We start from the raw sequence: 26,972 nt of genomic DNA, 5'->3' as shown, positions 1-26,972 counted from the left end.
GTGAAGTGTTTAAGAAAGTAGGCAATTGGCAACTGTATATTACAGCATCTCAAGATTTCTTTGATTTCTCTGAAGCTTTGAAAAACACATCCAAGACATCTCTTCTACACCAAAAGAAAAAGGATCCGTCCTCAGTCTGTTTCAACCCCTCCTTCTGGCTCTCAGAGATCACAGGCAACTCCTTTTTTCTCACTGGGCCTCAGTGTCCTTGTGACGAGAAGTAGAGGGTCAGGTTCTTCCCATCTCAATATTCAATTTGGCTTGATAGGTTTTCCTGACCTCAGAACATGTCCCACCCACTGACAACACTATCCCCAAGTTCCAAGGCCAAGCTGAACCCCTCTCTGTTCTGATAAAGATAAATCGCCTTTCTTCTCGTTCAAGTAGAACTTTGCAGATTGCAGTTGTGAGGGGAACGGGGAACAAAAAAATCACATAAAGCACAAGACCAATTATGTGGAGTGCAAATATTCTGACACTAACTTTAATGTCTAGTCAAAGATTGGTATGGGTGGCACTGTGGAGGTGACTTTGAAGCCTGGGTCTCCTCCTGTCACCCCAGTTCTCTCTGGGGTAGATAAGAATTCTTAATAATAACAGTTATTGTTATTATTAAGTAATAATAATGATATTATTAATTAATTAATAACTTAATTAATAATTAAGTAATCCTATTTACTGCTAGGCTCTGAAATAGGGACTTACAAATATTTTCACTTATATACTTTACAATATATGCCATATATCAACAAGAAGCACAACAGACTTGATAGGGTGGCACTCATATCTATTTTTCTGATGAGGAAAATAAATACCAGGTAGAAAGCATTGGAGTGTAGATTTGACCCAGGTTTGTTGGATCGCCTTTGTTTTGCCTTCTTAATTTACATCTCTGGTCCAAGGAAGGACTAGCTTTGGAATAATCACTTTGTCTCAGGGCCTCCACTCAGGCCTCTTGTCACCCTTCAGATTCCAGGCATGATGTTGGGTCCCGGTCATGACTTTTGCTCCCTCTCAACCCACCTATCCCTGCAGTGATTCATAGATTGTTTAGATGATGCCACACCCTGTCTCAATTAGAACCAGCACCCTCCGTTTCTATGATACCCAGACATCCTCAAAAGAACTAGACACGAAAAGTTCTTGATGTCCTTCTAGAACCTATCTCTAGCTCTGTCCTAGAACTTGCTTCCAGACAGTCGTTCCTCTCTGTCATTCCCCACCACTCCTGGACCCCTGATCTCTTGGGCTCACCATGGCACCTGGCCTCTCTATAAAAAGAGGAAAACATTTCCTGAGCCAGAGTCATAGCATACCACACTGACCTTGCAGTTAGGTGAAGTCACCTACCTGCAGCTCTCCCGGAGATCTCTGGGGCCTACCTCACCCAACCCACTTCTGGCTGACCATTTCCTCTTGCCCATAACTTACTCTCCTGCTATGCCTTTTGATGAAGTGTGGTTTCTTTTTTTAATATTATCTAACTGCCTGAGAAACTGGTATCCCATGGCTCATTCCTGGGAATGGATGTAGAATGTCACTTCTTCTACTTGAGAAGGCAGAGATGATATTGGCTCCCTTTTGAGGGCTGGAAGAGACAGATCCCTGAGCCCAGGAAAAAGCAGTTTACCAGCTCAGTTGACCTGCTATCTCTGGTGATCCACCTCTTAGATGCTCTCCCAGTCTCCACAGTGTCCAGCATTCTCTCATAATTTCACACACTAAAGACTCATATGCATATTCCTGATAAATATAACAGCCACTAAGGAAAGGGAGAGTAACTTCCTTATGCTCTTAACTTCTTATGAAAGGTTAGGAAAAGATGAAGAGAGGTGGACCACCAATGATCTCATTTCCTAGACACTAAGCCAATTTTTAGCATTCCATGCTAAAGACAGAGGGAAGCCTTTACTGATATCAAGATCCAAATTTAATCAAGATATACCCCCCAAAGCCTGCTGAAAGTTGGACAGTTTATAGGTTGTGTTACTTCTCTTTGGTATTCTAATGGTGGTGCTACAATAATGAAGAGGCTAAAAGAAGGAAGGCTCTTGAGCGAACTGATTATCCATGCTTTAAATTTAGGGAGTCGGCCATACCTTCCTTTTTCAGGAAAGAAATCCCAGCCATTGCAGCCGTGACTATCTTGTCAAATCGAAGAACAGAGCACTTGTAGGTTAAACTGAATCCATGGTTAGAAGAAGGATAAGATTTGGGCAGTGGTCCCAAACTCTGAAGACATACGAGTGCAAAAATATCTGTACAACTATTACAAGAAATACCCATGCTCTTCTCTGATTTCTTAAAATTTACTATAAAAGTTACTTTTTATGTCAACTCTCATAAACTGAACCCATCCTACAATGTGATTTGGCTTTAGTAAGATTTTCCTGGTTGCCTGGACATAGCAAATGGTCATCGGATGACCCAGTGTGTGTCTTCCTGCTTTGCTAGTGTTTTATTTTTTCTTATTTTTTAGAAGTACCTGTTCCTCTTGTGTTTGATTGCTAAACCTCTTAGGAAAACTATTATTTTTCTTTAATAAGTACATCTCACTTGCCCTTGTTACCTTTTTTCTGAATTGCCAGCAGAAGGATCCTACTTATTTGTAATGTTTTCAAGGTAATCAGTGTCTACCCAGGAATGTCTCCCCCACACCTTTTGCTCCTTCTTATATTGCAGTGCTTTGTATATTCCTTGTTAAGGTTGCCAGCTAAACCCCTTTATGAGCCCAGAAAGAATTAAAAAAAAAAAATTTCTGAGCAGGCAATGCCTTGTCAACTCAAAATGCCCATGTTTGAATACAGAGGTACATATTATGTCCTTGGCATTCATTTGAATGAACGCTTTATCTATGCCTTTCAAAATAGCCCATTGTCTGACTTTAATTAGCCCCCTCTCCTGCCTTGTTTATAGAACTGAACCACATTTCCAGGGCTTTCCACATTCCTCACCCAACCACCTGCTCTTTCACAATTGCAGAAATTTTTTAATAATAATAATAGTAAAGGCGAACCTTTGGCAAGCAACTTATTTTTTCAGCTGTTCTAGTGGTTCTGTATTTTTTTTTTAATATCATAAAATCTAAAATATTTCCTGGTGGTGAATTTTTCCCGCAGCTTGCAAAAATCATCAGGTTCTGCAGTGAAACAGCCATGGCGAGTGCATGTGGCCGGGCCCCAGGGTACAGGACCACTTATCACCGAGCAGCCTGGTGGCTCCTGTTGTTCTTACTTAACTACATAAATACAAACAGCATTCCAAAGGCACACCAGGGGTAAAAAGAAATGTGTTTCATTTTGTAGCTTAGGCAACAGAAATCACTTTCTCACAGAGACAGCCTGGACATCATTTTGTGCCAAGCAGGAGAGTTGTAAAGGTAGAATGTCAAGAAACTGTCAGAAAGGTGGAATTCTGTAACTGTTAGCTTTCCAAAGGACATAAAATAGTTCGTACACCAGAAATGTAAGACACTTGGAATCAAAGTTTGTTTTTGTTTGTTTTTTTTTTGAGATTTACCATAAAGATATGACCTAAATTCTGGTTTTGTAACTTTTATTAAGGAGCTGTTTTAATTACAAAAGAATGCACGGTAAAATTTCAAACAGAATAAAGGGTATAGAGTAAAAAGTAGAAGTCTGCTGACCTCTCCTGCTTACTCATCCCCTTGTCCTACGTCCCCAGGGTCAGGACACTGAGTTCCATATACAATCTTCCAGAATTTTGCTATGACATTTTATTAAAAAGAAATTACGTTGTTGTACTAACAAGTCAACGAACATCAAAATCTATGTTCAATATTTACACGCACTATTATAAACATGCATAAATTAATGTTCTCGTGGTAAATTCCCTTCCCCCAAGAGAGAATCTAAACAAGACTTTAAGTCTTCAGTCTTACCTCTATACATTTGAAGGCTGTAAGCAAACTGTTAACCCTTTTATGTCTCCGTTTTATATCAATTGCATAGTACCTACTTTGCCGGAGGCTGGTGATAACAAAAACAAAGTGCACAGAACCAGAGGAGCAATTTCTTTGTGAGATAAATCCTCTGTGATCTAGGGCTTTGTAGACAAAAGGCAAATGTTTTTAAGGACATATGTGTCAATATTCCTTCCTCACAAATGTTTATTGACCTGTACATTATACTATTAAATCATTTAAGAATGTAGGGGGTTTTTCTTTGTAAATAGTGCAGTCTGAGGGAGACGTGCCAGCCCCCTCTTTACACACAGGCATCAGCGGGGAAGTTGGTGATAAAGAAGATAAGACAGAAAGAGACCCGGGAATTAGTACAACTGGACAGGTGGTCAGCAGCCCTCAGCAGCACTCACATGGCGAGTATCAGCCCTTGGCAGGCTCTAAAAGCCACATCCAGTTTGATGTAAATGTTACCTGCTGACCTCCTGACATTCCGCCCCTAGGAGAGCCCATCGGACCCCCTCATCGCTGGATTTCTGTTCAGTTGCAATAGCCCATAGACTCACCCATCATCCATTCCTGACCCACCGTTTTCAGCACCAGGTTAAATTTGCTGGAATGCCAATACCACCAAGTCCACATGGCTAAGGAGCTTCTAAAAGCCCATTGCCTGGTACCGGGCAAAGTCCAAGCTCCTCAGCATGGCTCATAAAAACCCTTTATAACTTGGCTCCTACACCCTCCTCCAGCTTCTCTTCAGCCTTCTGTCTGCACTCTTCCTGCACACATTTCCATGTCGGGGACATGTCAGCTGCACATTCGAGCCTTTGCTTTTCTCCTCGAATGTAATGGCCCAGTCTCCTATCTGGGATTTCCTCTCATCCTTCAAAACCAGACTCAGATCTCTCCCACAATATAGTGTGTTCAGCCACCTTCCCCCAAGAAGGCAGCAACTCACCCCCACCCCCTACCTGCTCTAAATCAGGCTCTGTCACTTACTAGCTTTGCGACCTTGGACAAGTCCTTTATACTGTCTCATTAGTTTCCCAATCTATAGTCTGGAGATAATAACTTACAACAATCTATTTCATTAGTTAATAGTGAGGATGTGATGATAATGCATATCAGTCATTTAGCACAGTGCAGAGTAAATAAAGCACATAAATATGCATCCTTAATAAAAATCATGAAACACACACTGATATACACAAAGTGCCTGACTTGAAATCTGACATGAAGTAAGTATTCATGAAATGCCAGTCCTCTTACCCCTGTTTATACAGTTATGCAACTGTCTTCCCTATAAATCTGTGTGCTCCCCAAGAACAGAACCCATGCCTTATTCCTCTTTTTATTTCTGGAAACCACCACAGTCCTGATGCATAGTAGGCACACAGTACATTTTTATGTAATCAGCTAAGTGAAACTCTTGCTCCTGACAAACTTGCTTATTATTTCTTGAAGAAGAGTTGTGCTTTCCCACTTCTGTGCTTGACTCACAAAATTCCTGGCACCTGGGAGCCTCCTTTCTCCTGTCTGCATCCCCTCATCCTTCAGTGTCCATTTCAAATCCTCTGTACCTCAGATTCCCCCTTGTCTGACTTCCAGAGTGTGTAGAGCATGGGCCATGCACTTGGAAACTAGGTGCATGGACTCCAATATCTCCCACTATATAACGTGTTCAGTCGCCTTACCCCCAGGCAACAGCTCACCTCCACCCCACCTCCACATTATATGATCTAGCCTGCACTGGAAGCCATGAGCTCTGCATCATGAGTGACTTTCTCCTGGGTATGTCTGCAGAACCCACCCTGACCTTAGAAGGTGATAACTATTATCTATTATTTCCCACAATTCTGTGGGCTGGCTAGATGTTCCTCTGCTGGTTTCCCTGGGGCTTAGTCATGCAGTTGCCCTTAGCTGGAGTTCATCCGTGCTGGGAGTCCAAGATGGCCTCCTTCACATGTCTGGCAGTTGGTAGTGGCCATCAGGAGGAGCATTGGAATTCACTTCCACACTCATCCTCCAGGAGTTGAGACTGACTTCCTTAAAAGATCATAAGGCAGTATTTCAAGCAGAAGAAGGTGAATGCTGCAAATCTTCTTGAGGCCTAGACTCTGAAGTACACATGACATCGTTTGTGTTACATTCTGTTAGAGCAAGTTACAAAACCATCCTAGACACAAGGGGTAGAGGGACAGACTCCACTTCTTGGTGAGAGAGGCTGCAAAGCAACTATGGTCATAGTTAATCTACCACAAATGGCTTGTCTCCCTAAGTGGATCCCAATCTAAGCTCTGGAGTGGCATTTTGTCTCACACTTGCAATACTCAGCACCGTGCCTCGTGCATCAGAGGTGCCCAGGAAATGTCTGGTTTGATGGAAGGGTAGGTGCAGAGAACTTGCTTGTTACGTCATTGAGAGCTTGATGGAGCAGAAATTTGGGAATCAGAGACTCTGGGTTTAAATCTAGTTCTGGAATTTACTGGATGGGCAATCTTGGGCACATTACTTAACTTCTCTGATGCTGGGTTTCCTCAGGTAAACCTGAGATGGTAATATCTAGTTTATAATAAGATAACCTCATATAAAGCACCTGACACAAGGTAGATAGATGCTTCCAACTATAGTTCCTGTTCATCATGGACTATTTTTATTATTTATGGTTAAATTGCTATGTAGCTCAGATAAGTGGCCCATAAATCAAAACCTGCCTTAAACTACAAAACGAATAAAATTAGAATGGGTTGGGCATAGTTCATTCACGTATAAGATTTCACACCCATCAGAATGCCCCTGTTTCTGCTACATGCTTTAACATTAACAAAAGCATCTGATTCTCTATGCCCATTTTCTTCTGGAAGGAGAAGGTATTCCAGCCTGACATGGATAACCATTTAAAGACTCACTGTGTTACATCCAGCATTAACTCTACATTCATTTCAAAGTTGGAAGAAAATCATATGGCTTATGGTGGGTCTAAATTCAGATCTTAAAACATGGGTTTAGGGGTGCCTGGGTGGCTCAGTTAGTTAAGCATCTGCCTCTTGGTTTTGGCTCAAGTCATGATCTCGCATTCATGGGATCCAGCCCCGCATCAGGCTCTGCACTCAGCGTGGAGTCTGCTTCAGATTCTTTCTTTCTCTCCCTCCTGCTCATTCTCTCTCTCTCTCTCTCTCTCAAATAAATCAATAAATATATAAATCTAAAACAAACCAACAAGCATGGTTTTAGAATGTTCAGTGTACTATCACCAGCTTGACACGTCTCTCAACCATAGGTGTGATGACAATGAGATATTAAATATATAAAGTGCTCTGAATCCCTTTAAAAGGGAGCCCAGCTATTCATAAGGGGCTATGATTATTATTATTTTAGCATTAGTAGCAAAAATTAAACAGACGCTTTCTAAACTATGTCATTAGAATTTAAAAATAAATTATATACCAGTGTGAAAAATCTTACGCTAGTCGGAGATCTGTTCCTTAGTACATTTCAATATATTTCTTTAACTAGGTTGGCACCTAAAATATTATAGGGTCATAAAAATGATGATAAATGTACTCAAGGTGATACTCCTAATCTTATCACTTTACTACCTCGGTGACCCATTAGTTCAAATTAACTCATTTTCATGGAGGGGCTTTTGGGGCAGCTGTGAGGCTGCGATGTCAGCTACAGGAAGTTGCAGACTGGCAAATTTCATTCAAATATAAACCTCTGAATTTGGCTACCTGGCATTGCAAGATCCTGTTGTTTGCAGTATGCAAAATAAAAATTATATACCATCTTGCTTGGTCAAAAGTTATGGGCTCTTCAATATCAATTTCAGTACTATTCCTGGAGGATTCATATGATAAGAGGCAACCGTGTGAACACAATATTTTGAACAAGGAAGAAAGGAATGTGAGTTTTCCCTTCGTATGTGCAACGACAACTAGTGACATGCTGAAGACTCATATTTTAGGCTGTTCTTTCTTAACCTATAAAATTTGAGAATGAGATGGAAGAATAAGCACCAGCTCTGAAATCTGTCCAGTGAAGTCCTCCCCAGTCCTTCCTCAGGGCCTTTAGAACTCAATTCTATGTTCTGTGAGAGGCAAACTGACATGGCGCTTATTACTGCCTTTTATATTTACCCCCCTAAATATTTCCCAGGCCACCATAGAGAGGGCAGCACTCATTAGAGCTATAAAATAATTAATTTGATGGAAATGTGTTATGTCATGATTATAGTAGTGGGTCACAGGAGTCTGTCAAAATTTGTCAAAAGTTATCAAATTGTATGTTTAAAATTTGGGAATTTTATTATATGAAAATTGTACCTTAATAAAGCTGACTCCCCCCCAAAATAGTATATCCACTGAAGGACTAAGTATATATATATATATATATATATATATATATTTCACACCCATCAGAATATATATATATATGCGTCAGACAGGAAAGTATCAATCTCACTAAGTCTTCTTTGTGACCTTTGGGATAATTACATGCCCTCTCTGGATGTCCCTACGTCTCTTGGATACTAAAAAAATTTTAAACTTCGTATGATATTTTCCTCTTTTTATTTTTGAGATATTAGAATTCTGGGGAGGCAGCATGGTGCTTTAGTTAAGAAATGGGCTCTGAAATTCCACAGGTCCTTTTTAGATCCCACCCACCACCATCACTACTGGTTCCACCTACTAAGTAACGTGGGTTATTTCTCTGTTCTTCAGTCCCTCATCATTAAGATGAGAATAATATCACCCATCTTTGGGGATTGTGGTTAAATGAGATAATACGTATAACACATTTGGGTGTGTGGTTAACACTTTGCTTATGAAATGACAGGTATGGGTTTATGAATTACTTCTATTATAATTTAAATCTCTGAGAGAATTTTAAAATTATGGGAAAATAAATTCTTTTATGCTGTGCAAAAATAGAAAGGTATCTACATCTAGTTGCAATATTTAGCTATTCAATTGTTTTGGTCAGACTAGATGGTCTGGAGGTGGGGTGATCTCACCCACAACAAAACTGGGTCCTGCATAAAACACCTTTTAATAAGATGTTGACCTGGCAGGAAGTAAGGGAAATCTCCAAAGTGGGGGGACGTGGGAGGAGGAGTGTTGGCATGGGAGGCTGGGGAAAAGTTTGATCAGAAATTAAGCCATTGAATGATGAGGTGATCACACCAAAAGGCAAGTTCTTCTGAGAACAGGTGTCCAAATCAGCTTTATGCATGAACTGGTCCTTGAATGGTTGCCAAGGTTGGGGAGCTGACCTTGGGACTCCAGGATTAACCTGGGGAACCTGGAAGGGAGCTGGCTCCCTAGAAATATAAACATAAATCTTCTGGAGGAAAGCAGTCTCAAATTAGGACCCCAGATTTTACAGATTAAGGTTAACCAGATATAAGCTTTAACCGAAGATCACCAAATGCATAAGGAAGCAAACCACTATGAGTGAGAGTCTGCATAAACAATAAACAATAAATTTAAATTCCTAGAACTTTTAGATATTAGAATTACCAAATACAAAATATACGGTAACTCAATAAATAGAAAACAGTCAACTAGAGACTATCAAAAATTACCAAGCAGATTTTTTTTTTAAAGATTTTATTTATTTGACAGAGAGAGAGACAGTGAGAGAGGGAACACAAGCAGGGGGAGTGGGAGAGGGAAAAGCAAGCTTCCCGCCGAGCAGGGAGCCCGATGCGGGGCTCGATCCCAGGACCCTGGGATCATGACCTGAGCCGAAGGCAGACGCTTAACGACTGAGCCACCCAGGCGCCCCCCAAGCAGATTTTTTAAAAATCAGATGGAATTTATAGAAATAAAAAAATATGTATTCATTGATAACTTATAAAATGCAGTGTATTAGTAAAACAACAAATTAACTACAGTTGAAGAAAGAATTAGTGGACTGGATGTAGATCTGAAGAAGTCTATAGCAATTTATAGCAAAATACAGAACAGAGAATCATGGATACAGAGAAAAATAATGGGAGGTTTGGGGTATAGAGAATGAAAGGTTTAACATACATCTAAACAGAGTCCCAGAAGGAGAGAATAGGGATGATACAGACAAGGCAATATTTTAAAGAGAGGGCAGTTGAAACTTTTCTAGAGGTAAAATGAGGTTAATTTGAAGAAACTTGAAGACAAAGGGAGTATATTAAAAAGCAGAGATTTAGGGGCACCTAGGTGGCTCGGTCAGTTAGGCGTCTGCCTTCAGCTCAAGTCACGGTCCCAGGGTCCTGGGATCGAGCCCTGCATCTGGCTACCTGCTGCACAGGGAGCCTGCTTCTCCCTCTCCCTCTGCCTGCTGCTTCCCTTGCTTGTGCTCTCTCTCTGTCAAATAAATAAATAAAATCTTTTTCAAAAATAAAAAGCAGAGATTTAAAAAATGGGCAGAAGAACTGAATAGATATTTTTTTCCAAAGAAGATATACCGATGCCCAATAGATGCATGAAAAGATGCTCAACATCATTCATCATCAGAGAAATGTAAATCAAAACCACAATGAGACACCACCTCACACCTGTCAGAATGGCTACAATGAAAACCACAAGAAACAACAAGTGTTGGCAAGGATGTGGAGAGAAAGGAACCCTCATGCACCATTGGTGGGAAGAAGGCAAGCTGGTGCAGCCACTGTGGAAGACAGTATGGAGGTTCCTCAAAGAATTAAAAATAGACCTACGCTATGATCCAGTAATTCCATGACTGGGTATTTACCCAAAGAATACAAAAACACTAGGTCAAAGACATATATGCACTCCTCTGTTTACGGCAGCATTATTTGCAATAGCCAACTCATGAAAGCAGCCCAAGTGTCCTCCAATAGAGGAATGGATAAAGAAGATGTAGTGTGTATATATGTATGCATATACACACACAGTGGACTATTACTCAGCCATAAAAGAGAATAAAATCTTGCCATTTGCAACAACATGGAGGGAGCTAGAGGGTATAATGCTAAGTGAGTAACAGACTCTTAAATACAGAGAACAAACTGGTGGTTGCCATGGGGAGGATGGGTAAAATGGGTGAAGGGGATTAAGAGGTACAAACTTCCAGTTACAAAATAAATGTCATAGGGATGAAAAAGTACAGTGCAGGAAACATAGTCAATAATATTGTAGTAACGTTGTATGGTGACAGATGGTGACTACCCTTACCACGATTGAGCACTGAGTAATGTATAGAATTGACAAATCACCATGTTGTACATCTGAAACTAATAATAACATTGTGTGTCAACTATACTTCCATAATAAATTTTTTAAAAAGCGGTCAGAAAGGAAAGAAAAATTGTCCAAAGTATAACTGCAAGGTCAACAGCAATCAGGGAAGCCGAAAGACAGTGAGGTGGTATCTTGGAAGTGCTGAGAGAGGAATAACTATAAGGTTACAATTGTGAACCTAAAAATATTATCTTTCAAGTACAAGAGAAAAAGACGTGATATTTTCAGATAAATGAAAACAAACATTTTTACCGCCAACATCACCTACAGGAAAGGAATTTCCTGAAGGATTACTTTAAGAAGATGGAAAATGAATCTAAAAAAAAAAGTCTCGAAGCAGAGTAAGCAAAGAAAATGGTGAACATATAAGTAAGTCTAATACAGATTTACTTAATAAGATGATGACAATTATGATGTCTAATTTGGGAAGATGTAATAGAAAGGAACAAGCTAAAATACAAGAGAATAGCATACTCATGTAGATTAGGAGAGGTGTAGTGAGAGTTCTAAGGATTTTGTCAGTGGGAGTTTTCAGATATTGTTTGTAGTCTTTGTTAAATATGCAAGGTAAAATATTATGGATAACCATAAACAATGAAACCAGAGTTGCAATTTCCACAGCAGGTAGAAGGCAACACTGTGTAGGAGAAATGAACACGAGAGGCTTCTTTTCATCCAACAGTGGATAAAATCAACTAGACTTGCAATCGTGAAACCACTGTGGGGTCTTCGGGCGGTAGAGCTGGGTAGGGGCAGGTGTAGCGCTGGCTGTCCCGCAGTGACAAGGAAGCCTGGGCAGAAGAAGCAGGATTAATAAGAAGATTCCATCCAGGGACCGCTGGTGGTAGAGGAGAACGAGGCGAGAGCCTTCACGGCAGAGATGCCGGAAGCTGTAGGGACCAGGTCAGCGTGGACTGAGCTTTCTCCCGGCCTGGGGGAAGAGCGCAAGCAGAGCCATTCCAGTCGACAGAGGTGCGGCTGGCGGGCGCCGAGGGGAGCCTAGGGTGCTGATACTTCTGTCCACGGGGTGGGGCGTGTGCCAGCATCTCACGGAAGCCTCCGGCCGGCCCAGCCTCGGCCATAGCAGGGAGAGCAGGGGGGAGAAGAACGACAGGACGTCCCCCCCGCCCCCCGGCCCCGGCAGCATTCACACACCGTGCGTACACACGGAAGGTCGCCCAGGCAGAAGCCAGAGGGTGTAGGCACCCAGCCAGACAGAGCTGGGGAAGATGGGCCCTGGCAACATGGGGAAATGTGACCCAACCCAAGTGCTTTGTATTTAATCATCGCCTCCTTTCCTTCCCATATAAGATGTAGGGCACCCTGATCTACACCCACTTCTGAGCCTGCCTGCCCAGCCTTCCCTTCTGCCACTTAAAAGTGTTAACTTCTTAAACAACAAGACACATAAATCAGAACAGGGTTAGAGGAATATGCCATAGATTTGAAGGGGCATAAAGATGCATCTGAGTGATTAGAGCTAACACTTATTTCCTGCTTGCTCTATGGCAGGAACTATTCAAAGCGCTTGGCATATAGGAGATCATTTAATCTCATGTGCCCAAGAGGCAGAGCTGGGATTCAAACACATACACTCTAGTTCCAGAGTCTTCACTCAAAGAATCTGTGCTCCTTCTGAGTGGTTGGAGGATTTTTTTTTTTTAAGATTTTATTTATTTATTTGACAGAGAGAGAGACAGCGAGAGAGGGAACACAAGCAGGGGGAGCAGGATAGGGAGAGGCAGACTCCCCACTGAGCAGGGAGCCCGATGTGGAACTCGATCCCAGGACCCTGGGATCATGACCTGAGCTGAAGGCAGACGCTTAACCCACTGAGCCTCCCAGGCGCCCCGATTTTTTTTTAAAGTAGGTTCCACATCCAGCATGGAGCCCAGTGTGGAGCTTAAACTCACAACCTTGAAATCAATACCTGAGCTGAGATCAAGAGTTGGACGCTTAACCAACTGCGCCACCCAGGTGCCCCGTGGTTGGAGGACATTTTGCCTGGAGAAGATTAAGTGCCAGTTTGGTGCTATGAACTGCATGTTTGTGTCCCCTCAGAACTCATACGTTAAAGCCCTAAGCCCCAACAGAATGATAGTTGGTATTTGGTGTTTGGGAACTAATTAGGTTGTGACGGTAGAGCCTTTGTGAATGAGATTAGTGCCCTCGTAGAAGAGACACATGAGAGAGATGATCTCTCTTTCTGCTACATGAAGACAAAGAGAGAAGCCAGCAAAGCAGGCAGAGGGTCCCCAAGACCCCAACGTCGCGGGCACCCTTCCGCCTCCAGCACCGGGAGAAATGTTTCTTGTTTAAACCACCCAGTCTATGGTATCTGGCATAGCAGCCCAAACTGATGAAGACAGCTGGGGAAATAATGGGTTCTCTTGAAATATTTGAAGGGCCATATATGGAAAAAGGATTAAACCCTATTGTGTATGGACCAAAAAGATGAGAAAGAAGAAAGTGATTCTTTTCTGCCTGCTTTGTGACAGTCAGAAGTGCCCAGAGAAGAAATGGGCTTTCTGAGAGGGCATTGGGTTCTGCAGCCCTGAGGCTAACTGCGCCCAGTGTTAATAATGTGGGCAGGATTTTGGCACTGAGTGGGTGGTTGCGTGAGGCTCTCTATAAGATCTCTTCCAACTTTTGAGAATCTATAGTGCTGCGAGGGACAGGAGCTCAGATCCAAAGAACTAGATGTTCAGGACTCTTAACTTTTGCAACAGCTATTTTTTCCTAAATAACTTTGTTCCTGGGCAGCGTGGAGCCAGAATTTGCAATTGTACATTTTAGGACTCAGCACACCTGGATACCCTTCCTCCAGAGGTCAGCTTCGGCAACAAGGATGCGTTCCCCACCCCATCCCTAATACCAGCTTAGGTGCCCCCCTCACTCGGTCTTTCCCCAACCACGTCACTTCTCATACTACACTGCATCGTCTGCTTCATCGTCAGTAATATATTAGTTTCCTAGGGCTACAGTAACAAAGTGCCACAAATGGGGGGTGGGGCGCTTAAAGTGACGGAAATGCATTGTCTCACGGTCTGGAGACTAGAAGTCCAAAATCAAGGTGTCAGCAGGGCCGGCTCCCTCCGAAGGCTCTAGGGGAGCATACCTCCCTGCCTCTTCCAGCTGCCGGTGGTTGCTGGTTCTTAACCTGAGGTCCTATCACTCAAACTTCTGCCTCTGTCTTCACATAGCCTTCTCCCCTCTGTGTCTGTGTCTCTGTGTGTCTCTCTCCTCTTCTTAGAAGGACACCAGTCATGTTGGATTTAGAGTCCACCCCAATTCAGTATGACCTCATCTTAATGTAACCAGTAATATCTTCAAAGGTCCTGTATGTATATAAATCACTTGGATCTATATTTGATATTACCGCAAGCAATAAAAAACAAAAGACAGATTATTCCATTTCATCTAGCCTGTGCTTTTTGGCATGTTTACCAGAATCTAACTTTGGTTTCTCTCATCTCTCATAAAACTTGGTTCTCTGATACTTGATTTTTTTTTTTTAAAGATTTCTTTATTTGAAAGAGAGAGAGAGATCAAGTATGCGAGCAGGGGGAGGGGCAGACAGAGAGGGAGAATCTCCAGCAGGCCGCCCCCCCACCCGCCCCTGCTGAGTGCCTGAGATCATGACCTGAGCGGAAATCAAAAGTTGGATGCTCAACCGACTGAGTATCAGGCACCCCCTGATATTTGAATTCTTAATCTTGGTTGCCCTCCTAGTTTAACCCCCCAATAATGTTTCTTAGTATCAGAAAATAAAGCTTGTAAAATGTATCCCTAATCTTTTTTTTTTAATTCAAAGTTGCAACTAAAGAAAACATTGCACTATCTTTGCCTTCCAGAGCGGTGTCAGCAACCCCCAGTCTCCATTTGCTCAGATGCCAGGTGAGTACTTGAGTTCAACGAGCAGTTGATTAATTCCCTTTTGCATTCAAGTCAGACACTGGGGCTTCCATTCTTTTATAACTGCCTTACAGCACTTTGGAAATTTTACTTTTTCAATCTAGGTATTTTTAAAATATAAAATCAGTGAAGACACACCTAATTCAGTCATTCCTGACCTCAGAGTTCATTCTGTCTTGAAGGCAGCCTTTCCATCCCTTGCCAAGGAGAAGCTTACTGAGCAGAAACAATAGCAATCAGGCCCTTGATACAATTTTAAAATGTCTAAAATTCTGGCACCGTGATCTGTTAGATTATACACCTGCTTTAAAACAGAAGGAGAGAGACCAGTGGGCAGATGGAGGAACTACCATTTACTGGGTGCTCTCTATAGGTCAGGCACTTTGATAAGCATCTGATCTTCATTTCAATACATATGTCTCATTAAATCCTCCTGTGGAGATGGGAAAGGGGCATTCTCATTCTTAGTAATAGGGTTTCAGACTCCCATCCGCATGCACATGCTCATGCACGCGTGCGCACGCACACACACACACACACACACACAGACACTCCTTTCAGATCCCAAACTCAGAAGTGGCTTAGGCTTTCTCAATAATTTTAGTAAGCTTCAGAGCTGGGTAAGAAGAGGAATGAAAGCAATAAGAAATCTCACATATCTGAACGTCTCATTGTGTTTTCCAATCATGTTTACCTTCACTGGAATCTGGTTACATCTGCTCCCTTCTATAGAAGGACATTTTTGCAGCTTTTCTTACTATCTCAAATTATTCTTCCCCTTTTTAGGAGAAAAATATATGCATAAGAGAGCACAGGTTTTTTTCCTTGGTGGTTGTTTTTACTTGGAAATGGGAAGCGAAGACATGAGATCCTGGAAGCCTTGTTTACCTATTCCTCATTCTCTTCTCAGCCTTAATGACTCCCGTGGATATAAACTCATGGCATGAAACAGAATTTTATCTATTGATATTAATTTTCACTTGCACACATTTTTTTCTTCTATGGAAGTATGCTTATGATGAAACCCCTAACCGCAGCTTTCAAATTCATGAGCAGATTAGAAGTTTGGGGCTATAGAATTTAAGATGAAAGTAGAGTGAGTAGAATTTGCTGTAAGTTTCTACAGGGAGTTCTGATTTCCTCTGAATGAATGAATAAATTTACATGTAATTGTTGAACACAGTATTATACTACTGGGTTTACAGCAAATGTATAAGACATAAGCTCTGCCCCATGGACTTGGCAGGTGGATTAGAAACAGGATTGTAACTCAGGTGAGGGAGTAGTGAGCCTAATATAAAGTGCCACACCATGTGGCAAGGGCCAAAGTGCCATGTAGGTGGAGTAATGTGTGACTGTGTCATAATAACAAAGGAGAATGGTCTTCTGTCCCTGTGGACAAGTAAGCAGAGTGGATTGGGACAGAGTCCGCAAGTGGTCCACTCTGGTTGGGGGAAGGTAAAAACGACAAGCACCTGCATCCTCCTCCCAGCTCAGCCTTTTTGTGACCTCAGGGTGTAGGTCTTAGCTAATTAGACCACATCCACCACCAGCTGGAATAATGAAACCATCCATTTTACGGAGCTTGAGTCTATGTCCCTCAATATGTTCTAAATGATAATGTGTTTCCTGCTACAGCTGAGCTACTGGATCTGAAAGGCTGTAGCAAACACCTCTCTTTCCTTATGGGACAATTTCACTGGCCTTGCCATAAATGAGACTCTTCTTAGCTTCACCTTTTCCCCCTGTTTTCACCAAGAAACCTTTCTGTACAAGGTATTCTCTTCCCAAACTCTCCCAGGGCCCGGGTGAACTGAGTCAGGGACTGCCCATGGACACAAGAGGGCAGCAAATAACATGAGAAAGCCAGAAAACTTTTTTTTTTTTTTTTTTTTTTGGGTAGTCCTCTGACTTGGCGGCACAGTAGCTCTATCATCCCAGAGCAAGCGAGCCACTTCTTGATGCCTACTAGGTATGAGACATACGTTAGAAGGTCCGTATACAAAGAAGTAGGAGAAGCATACAACCTGCCTCTGATCTGGGGTGGGATTATAGTGTCCCTGGGGCTAGAGATACTGAGCCTCAGATACCATGCCCAGAAACGGCCTGCTGTTCGCCGTCCTATGTACATGGAGACAGAGCTCAGACACTGGGAAAAAGACACTTCATTTGATAGAATGTAGATGGGCGAGGGATTTCTTTTCTTTTCTCTTTGCGCCCAAACTTTTCCTAGGGCAGTAACTGGAACACAGAAAGTGCGTAACGTATGTTGAGTGAATGAGAAGAGTTACTGCGCCATCTCAAATGAGCTCATCTCCAAAGGCAGAGTGAAGGTTAAACGTATTAGTTATTTGGGCTGGACCAGTTAAAAGAGGCAATGCAGCAATATTTAATGCTTTTCAAGACCTATCTCTATTTAAATATTTGCCTTGGTATCCAGCCCGCGTTAGAAAGACCGTTCCCCACGTGGAGAGTCTCGGCTGCCACAGATGCACCCAGACTTCCCATGGGGACAGTTTTGCCCATTTCTTTTCCCTTTGGCAACAGGTTCACCAGTAATGACAGGTTACTATGGGGTCAGAAGATCGTTCCTCTCAGACTCAGACCTCCACAACGCTAAACAGTTCGCGAGCGACGTCGGCACCTCGGGCCCCGCGGCCAAGCCCTTTGCCTGCGAGGCCCCCGCAGGGCAGAGCCACCCGGGCCTCCTGGATTCCTACTTCCCGGAGCCCTACGGAGACCACCGGCCCCCGGGCCTGACCCCCGGCACCGGCTCTCTGTTCAGCGCCTCACCCCTGCCGCCGCTCCTGCCGCCTTTCCCTGGGGACCCCACGACGCACTTCGTGCTTGTGAGTATGCAGGTGGTTCACGGTTAGGGAGCAAGGTGAAGTCTGGGCGCGCGCACATCTGGCCAGTGCATGCACCTGGCAACCAGGTGGAAGCCAGATCTGGCTCGCCCTGCGCACCCCTGCGGCTGCTCCGCCAGGACACGCTCCGAGGGGCCTCCCTCAAAGATCCGCGCCGACTCCGACCGCGAGAGGGTCTGTCCAGGGGCTTGTGAGGGGACGACTATACGGCAGGGTCTGTGTCCATTTTGCTAGTACTCTGCTGATCCTGCCAGATCGTTCCTCCCGCACCCAAGGAAAGAGCACTGAGGTCCCACACCCACAGACTAGGCTGGCATCTGCCAGAGCAGGCACATCAGGCCTTCTTCCCTCCCAGTCCCCACAACGCCCCTCCCCACAATATTTCTACCCTATAGAATCTTGCTCTCCCTCGATCCTAACAAAGAGGTGAGTTCATAAAGACCTGAAGAATACAACACCCATCTTAGAGAAAACTGTAAAGCCTTCAAATACAAAGGAATGAATCTCTAAAGATGGGACTTTCGACTATGGGGGGTAGAAGGGGGTGGGAATTAACATTATGGGGAAACTACTCCAGCCAGGAACTTCTGTGTGCCTTTGGTCATTTAACACTTGCAACAACTCGGGATATACTTGCTAAAGCCCCATTTTACAGATGAACAAAGTGAGGTACTCAGCGTCAGGAAGGAGTAAGTGGCGCAGCCAGGGACTGAACCCAAATCTTTCCAGCTCCAAGCCTCTGGAAGCTCCTACCTCTTGGCTCACGGAGGGGAGAAGCCCATCATGTAGTTTAGAGACCTGCTTCTTTCAGGAGTAGCCGGAGCTGACGTCCCCAGTGTGGACAGGGCATTTTAGGACCCTGTGTATTGTGAAGCTCAGAAGGAATGCAAGACATGGTACGTTGGAAGTGGTAAAATGCTGTACAAATGTTCATTCTGTTGTTCCCTCATTTTACTCATTTAATGTTGTTATCTAGAGAAAGGGATTGTAATATATCTAGGGAACGGAACGCTAGAGTTAGAAAGGAACTTAAACTCTCACTGCCGGTGTCAAACAGAGGGGACAGGTGCCTGGTGAGGAGCCACAGCAGACGGAACAGCAGAGGGAGGGCCCCGAGTCCACTCTGGAAGCCGTGTCCGCTGGCAGCCAGTGCTGGTAAGGACATCTGTCCGCATCAGAGTATCCCCTGATGACTAACCCCAGTCACCTTTCCATTCTCCTCAGAGGGACTCATGGGAGCAAACGGCACCCGACTGTCTCAGCCAGGCCAACCCCGTGCCCACCGACACCCTGCAGACCCTGCCACCCAGCGCAGGTTGCCTCTCCCAGCCGGAGTCAGGGAGCACCACCCCTCACAGGAGCTCGAGCTGGGGGGGCCCCCTGGCTGGGGCTCTGTCCTACTCACTGCATGCACTGGAGGATCTGTACCATGTGCCGGGGTACCCCATGCCACCCCCCCATCCCTTCACCCCTTTCATGACGATGTCCAATGACCTACCACACAAGGTGGTGCCCCTCTCCCCAGATGAGGGGGCAGACACCGCTGGCCTTCAGGACCCTTCTTCATGGACCAAAGAAGACGGGAGCATGGCGTGGGGGTCATATGAATGCCGCAGAGCTTACTGAGGGGCACACCACCGGACTCCTGCCGTGCTTTTCTTTGAGCTGGGTTCGGTATTTGACAGATTGTTTTCAGGGTGTTTCCAGCTCATTCGGACCTGGATTTTCAGAACATGCCATCGCGCCACCCTTTCTAAATGGACCGTGCATTTACTTGTAATCCTCCCTCCCACAACCCCACTGAAATACACGTGATGTTAATTCAGGATATCAGGGACTGTATTCTAGTGAGACACTAGAGACTCATGTGTTGTTGGAACTTTAGTAACGCATTACATTTCTGAATTTCTGTTATCTTTGAAATACTTTTAGTGCTCATATTTTTCTTAAATTACATTTAAAAAGTTTGTGCAGATCATGAAATATACTGATTTTCCTGTTCAGTTTTTCTTAGTTATGAACTGTGTTCTGTAATAAGAGAAAAAGCATAGGATATAATATAGATTAGGGCACATAAAGCAAAACTCATTTTATACCATGTGATTTTTAAAGAGGAAAGTATTGGGGCACCTGGGTGGCTCAGTCATTGGAGCATCCAACTTGATTTTGGCTCAGGTCATGATCTGGGGTTGCGGAATCAAGCCCCACGTCAGGCTCCATGCTCAGCGCGGAATCTGCTTGGGATTCTCTCTCTCCCTCTTCCTCAGACCCTCCCCCCTTTCTAAATAAATAAATAATCTTTTTAAAAATTTTTTTAAAAAGGGGAAAGTATTATATACGTTTCTCTCCTTAGTGACTTGTAAACCATTTCAAATATAGCCCCGTAACTAATATAGCACGACATATAAATGCTTTATGTCTTTAAAATAGGATGAGGTCAGGAGACTATGGCTTCATAAGTACATAGCTTTGACTCTGCCCTAAAGTCTAGGATGTCCAAAAATGAGTCTAATCCAAAAACTGATATGGGCCCAAAACTTTCTTTGACCCATGGTAGCCTTAATCAAACCAGACATTGTTTCTCTGATGGAAAAACCTACAGTCATCAGAGTGGGTTAGTAAAATGGGTGTTCTATAATCAAATAAGAATAAGTAAGGAAAATGCGGAGAGCAGAACTGGGCTGTTGGCAAGAAACAACAGACCACAAAACACCAAGAAGTACAGGGGCTTTGGAGAAGGACACATGGCCAGGTGTCATGCAAGCACCGTGACACACAACACGTCCCATTTGAAGGAAGACCTTGCTGGTGGCTCATTGGTCCGAAATATACAGCTCTTCCCATGTATAAAGAAACTGACATCTGAAGCCTCTCTCCGTCTCATGTAAGTTTGAGCCGGCACAGATTTCCTTTGCCAGTTGAGTTCACAAAGTAACTCCCACCAAGAAGTGGGCCTGGCTCCAGGCCAAGCCCGTCATAAAAGCCCCACACACACCTTGACTTTGCAGAGCACCAGTCGAGGCCCACAGGTCCCACCCCACTCCTTCTACTATTTTCCTGCCACTTTCCTTTCTATGTTCCCATATTACATTTTCCTGACCCCTCTGGTCCCTTTTGACCCAGTGCCTTTTCCTTCCATCTCCTGGGGGCCCATTGCTCTCATTTTCCACCTGGTTGTCTAAAGCCACTCAATACAGTTTCCATCACATCCTCTGTTACAGTGTCCCATGCTCTATCTCAGCTAGGTAGGAGTCTAGAAAGATCAAATAAGGACATTAATTCGTACTTAGAAGTGACTAATGGATACTCCTCCTTGTCTGTGCCTTCGTGGATATTTTCTGGTGAAGCAAATACAATCCCAGTTTATGGAATGCCCACAGAAATGCTTGGATACGGAGCCTCCTGGGAGAGCATTCTCCAATGGAGATAAACTGATGGTCCCCAGACGCTAGGCTGCCCTCTCCCAGGTCCCCTGCCCCTACTTCCTCCCTCTCACCACACCTTGTCACAGCCTGATCTTTACTTTGCTCCATATTAGCTCTTCACTAGAAAGGGGCAACTTCCACTGTGGGCAAGAAAACAGCTCTTTCTTAAGTCCAGTGAGACTTGAGACCTCAGTCCCGGTCCTGGGATCTTTGGCAGAGCCATCTGTCATCCAGGTCCCTGCATCCGAAAGAAGAGATCTGGGTCCCAAAAGCCATTTTTCTAAATTGGTTGTATACATTTCATAATAATTCCAGTCATCTGCTGTTGACCATTGTTACAAAGTAGCATATAGCACAATACTGGTGTGTAGACCATCAATATGTGTCCACATAGCTTTAACTTCTGTTTGGTTATAATGCTAAATGTTAGACATGCTCATTTCCCTTAGTCTGCGCTTATCTTCTCACGGGTTATGTTCATCTTCTCACAACCTAAGGACACACTGGCTCTTAGGTAAGGAGAGCTCAGCAACCAGACCTCAGAACAGAGGTAAATGCAGGGATTGCAGTGCAATCCACATTCTTCTTAAAGCATCCAAGCCCTTTCACTGTGCTTCACAAAAGTGATTTACAAGAAAGGAGACATACACGGACCCGCACTGCATCTAGTATCCATTTCAGCTACCTGGTCTAAAGGGGACAGAGGCATGGGGAGTGGTGTTAGTAATTCCAAGTGGTAGGGATGATTTTTAGGAATTCTAGTTAGCTTGATATATATATATATTTCAATTTGGTTCAGGTTTATTGTTCTGGGAATTGACAATACTTTGTCACAAAGTGAAACCAAGCTACAAAATTATGACATGGAAAAATATCTATTTCTCTCCCACTCAAGTATGCTCTCTGTCCCTCTGCATGCTGGGGACTTAATGCATCTGGTCATAATAATGCATAATGCCAGCATCAGAAAAAAAAAATGCGCATCCTCCTCTCCCTTTCCTTCCTTAAACCTGCTGTCCTCAGGCTCATAACTTTCCTGGGGAAAGCAGGAAAAATTAGAGAACTCAGGTTCAAAACACTATCTCCTTTAGGTCCTTTAAGGTTGAAGGTAAGCAGAGACGATGATGGCAAGTTCAAGTTACCCAAGAAAGCTGTCTAGATAATAATGTCAAGAAGAACCAGAAAGTGAATTTGCCCCTGCGAAAACTGCAGTATACACAATCCTCCCTGAAATCACTGGAAACAGACATTAACAGCATGTAGTTGAGAGTGTTTGTGCTCTCTTATAATGTTATGCAAATCCCAAAGAATGAAAGAAAACCACATCTTTACCTAGTTTGTTTTATAAATGCTCTTAAATGAGCAGTGTGACTTGCTACACCTCGGATAATAGAATATAATGGTACTATTGTGGTAGGGGAGGAAATACTCTAGTACTCTAAAGTACTAGAATTCTCTACAAGAAATTCCACAAAGGGAAAAGAATTCCAAATCCCAATAGAAAATATACATGTACATACGTAGAGATGTACCCACACACATAGACATATATATATTACTAGTTGAGCACCTGGTCAGTCAGTTAAGCGTCTGCCTTCAGCTCAGGTCATGATCCCAGGGTCAGGCTCCCTGCTCAGAGGGGAGTTTGCTTCTCCCTCTGCCCCTCCCCCCACTTGTCCTTGTGCTCTCGCAATCTCTTCTCCCATCTGACTTCTCTCTCTCTCTAGTAAAAATAAATAAAATCTTTAAAAAAATAAGTATTACTCGTATCTTTGTGCTCCTTTTTTAAATATGTAAATCTCAATAATACATTCACAAGAAATAAAACATCAGTAACACATAAAAAGCTGAAATGACTATTGATGGATCCAAGGTTTAAATCACCTTAACATTATAGTGATTCTACCAACCACATGCCAAAATCATACTTTCTTTAGGTTCTATCTTTGGGTTCTGTCTCAAGTTTCCTTTCTTTTCAAAACATTACACTGTTCCTTTACAGACCATATTCAATAAGGACTGACCCTAGAGAGCCTAAATGCGAAATCATCCACTCTAGCTAAAGAGTGAGTCTCTGACCAAACTCATCAAGCGAGGACTCACGAATGGCTCAGACATGTGTATCCAGCATCTGGCTTAGTGCCCAGCATCTTATAGGTGCTCAGTAAAATCTTCGTTAAATTGAACTAAAATTATGCCACAAAAATGATTAACTCTTTAGACCCTGACTCTAGGGGCAACATCTCTCTGAGACTGATGTGTAAGAAATCCCTACCATGTTTAGTATTTCACATTAGCCATAGTCTCTGCAAATTTTAATAGTAGTAGTGGTAATATATTTAAGATGATTGGCTTAGTATTTTTAAATGTCTCTAAGAAGGAATCCTACTGAACTTTGACGTAGCACAGAAAAATGTTCGTATATTCGTTTAGTATCTACATGTACTATAATATGTTGCTAGGAAATCTCATACATAAAAGTTATTCAAAGCTAGGTGTTATCTCTGGTGTGATTAAAACAAACATGATAAATAGATATGGAACTAGAATCCCTAAAGATCAGGCTAAATAAATAAGAAGAAAATCTTCTAATATTATGACACCATGTTATCTTTGATCTTTGATACAGAAATGTCCTCTACTCTTAGCCTCTGATAAATAAGATGTGTGGGTTTGCAATATGCACTCTCATTGTTAGTATATTATAGGCCAAAAGAGGAGGACAGTAAAAAATCTTTACAAGTTCGAAAGGGAAGAAAATGTGGACAAAACAAATAATATTTAAGAATTAGCTCTTTTGCATTAGGAAAGCTGATAAATATCCCTACGGACCTTCTACCTAACGAAATATCTTGAGTGGAATAATCCAGAAGTTTAATGCTTAGTAAATGAATTTAGTCATAAATGAAAGATCACTCAATTTTTTTCTTTCTTAACCTTGGTAATATATTCATAGGCTTTTATCACAGTCATCTTTATATGTTTTTGTACGTCTCAAATATTGCATAATAAAAATGTTTTAAGTAAAAGGTAAACTTCTCAAGCAGCATCTGACAATATTTTCCTTACTTAAATGATAAATTATAAAATGCTTATTCCCTACAGAAGCCTCTTGAGAAAAAGTTAAAACTTTGGATATGTTTAATGGGAAGAGACTGAGTTACCACAAATCATTAAACAATCTCCATCTGTGAGTTTTCCTGATCATTTTCATATGGACCAAACATTCACTCTGGGCCCAGGAAGGACTGGTTTCTGCCAGGTTTTTGGAACTTGATATTTCCCACAAGGTTTGGTAACAGTGTCCCAAAGTCAAAATGACAAAGGAACTTTGCATTAATAAAGAGAATTTTAGAGCTGTAGTCAAATTTGGAGGGAATAAACTCCCCCTTTTTCCTTATACCGAAACTCTTTTCATATTCATGAAATCTCCTACTTTGGGGGAAAAATATAATGCTCTTCAGTGTCATTTGCATATGAAAGCCTGCCAAAAAAATTCAATTAAATATTCCATTTAAAACTTTCAAAATAAATGTATTCTATTCCCATTATTCTGGGTGCTCAGGGACTCTAAGAAGGTCAGTGACAAACTAGAGGGTTTCTGAGCTCAGTGGCTCAGAGACCTGAAAAACTATAATATGTGAAAAATTAGAGGAACTACAGATAATAAGCTTCAAAAAGAAAAGGCTTGGGGCAGGGGGCAGGGCTGGGCATGACTTCTTTGGGCTCAGCACTGGGCCTGGCCAGAGTAGGTGATCAGTATATGCTGTTGAAAGAATGAATCAGCGAATGAACCAGACAAACCCATAGTGGAGAAACAGTGGAATGGAAGTGGGAGAACAGGTATCCCACTCCCTCTGTAATTTAACAGGCAGCTGATGGCAAAAACCAGGATTTATTTATCTTTGTGTTCCTGGTGCTTGATATCATGCCAGGACATAGTTGGTGCACAATTAACATCTCATTGGATTTTGGCTCAATCGATGATCACTATATTTAAACGGTGGAACGGGCTCCCTTATAAAGACAGAGCTCCCATTTCCTCCACGCATGTTCCCATGGGCCAGGAGCTCAGCCAAGTGGTGGAGGGAGACAGAGGCTGGCTGACCACCAGCAGGAATGTTGGGAAAAGACTCTAAGTCTCTCTCAACACCTCAAAGGTCCCTTTCAACATCCAAACATCAGGACCCTGTGCTATATTTTTAAGCAAGTGAGCCTGTTAAAGCCTGTTGAAAGATCACAACATTTTTTTTCCCAGTCTTTTATTAAACCTCCAGAATGATGATCAGGATTTCAGGGCAGACACCCTGGAGGGGACAATGCCCCCAGCGAGAGGGAAGAGTCCCTAGTCAGAAGCACAAACTGTAATTAACTTAGTGAGCAGCCCACCTTCTCCTCCAACCGGTCTCCCCTTTGGGGTTCTGGTGTCCCCAGTCTTTACAGAATACTTTCAAGTCAGTATGCTGCCCTGCCTTGGTCTCCTCACACACCCTGACAGGAATACAAACAGCACATCAAAATACTTTCACATGCACAGCGTTGACAAGTGTGTTTGCCTGTCTCACAGACAGAACTTTTCCAGTGCTGGTCACAACTCATTCGTGGGTCAGCAAATTGTCTTCATGACTCCCAACCAGCATACATTTTTCAAATAGAATGAGATGGAAAAGATAGGAGAGGAAATGTCAGAATGCCTCATAGACATAGGTGTATTTTGCTTCATGAGAAATTTGTTAAATAAACATGTAAATGTTGTTACGTAGTCTGTGAACATGTAAAATGGATTTATTATTGTGGGTTGAAGTCAGAGAAGTTTGAAAGCCTCTGTTATAAAGGATCAGGAAGACAACATTGATAGTGAAGAGCAAGAGCTTTTGCATCAGATTTACCAAAGTTTGAGACCCAATCCTGCCATTTATGTGCTTAAGAATCTTGGGCATGTTGCTTACCTCTCTGAGCCTCATCTGTGAAACGGGGAGGCCGTACAATACAGTGCCTGATATCCAATAAACACTCAATAAATGACACCTTTTAGAAAAAAGTCTCCCATGAGGACCATCCAACTCTATGGGGTCTCGGGGTAGACCTGGATGCTCTAGGCCTCACGACATGTGCAGATCTGCAGGAAAGATTCACGGGACTTTTTAGAAAGGACTCTCCTTTGCACCCACAAGCATGATTATTGTACCTTAAATATCTGTGCTGGGGTTTTGCAATTATAGAAACAAATTATAGGAACAAATTATAGGAACCCAAACTTCTTCATATTGGGGTAAAAACTGGGAGACTTCTCCCAGTTTCCCAAAATGGGGCTGAGGCCTGAGGAAATCCAGTTTTCTGAAGTTCAGGCCAGTGACAGCACTGGAACATCCATCTCAACAACAGGGGCAACACAGAAGCCCCCAGAACTGCTGCCATGGTTCAGGCAGAGGCTTCTCAAGGAAGGGACAGAGTTCTTTGCTGTCTCTACAGACCATGTGACTTCCAAGGACCTCATCTCTCACAGTCCCCAACCTCCGCCTGCCTTCTGCAAATACCGTGTAGCCAAACATCAGCCTCAGCTTCAGTGATGTTGCCAAGGGAACTCAGTAGCCTCCTA

At 42.9% G+C, this 26,972-nt stretch overlaps 1 protein-coding gene across 1 annotated transcript in view; it reads left to right on the top strand.

Moving 5' to 3' along the window:
- The window catches only part of POU2AF2 (POU class 2 homeobox associating factor 2), a 39,647-nt gene extending 15,218 nt beyond the window's left edge, over positions 1 to 24,429 (top strand). Inside the window, exons 3-5 of the mRNA XM_081799521.1 lie at positions 15,021 to 15,063; positions 17,629 to 17,930; positions 19,173 to 24,429. Coding sequence (XP_081655647.1) covers positions 15,021 to 15,063; positions 17,629 to 17,930; positions 19,173 to 19,574 — 747 coding nt within the window. The 3' untranslated portion in view covers positions 19,575 to 24,429. The remainder of the gene's footprint in view (positions 1 to 15,020; positions 15,064 to 17,628; positions 17,931 to 19,172) is intronic.
- The last annotated feature ends 2,543 nt before the right edge of the window (positions 24,430 to 26,972 follow it).

This window comes from Leptonychotes weddellii, chromosome 11 (genome assembly GCF_054177405.1).
Source record: "Leptonychotes weddellii isolate Sample4059 chromosome 11, ASM5417740v2, whole genome shotgun sequence".
Lineage (NCBI taxonomy): Eukaryota > Metazoa > Chordata > Mammalia > Carnivora > Phocidae > Leptonychotes > Leptonychotes weddellii.
Note: the sequence above shows the minus strand (reverse complement) of the source record. Positions and strands in the feature narration are given on the sequence as shown.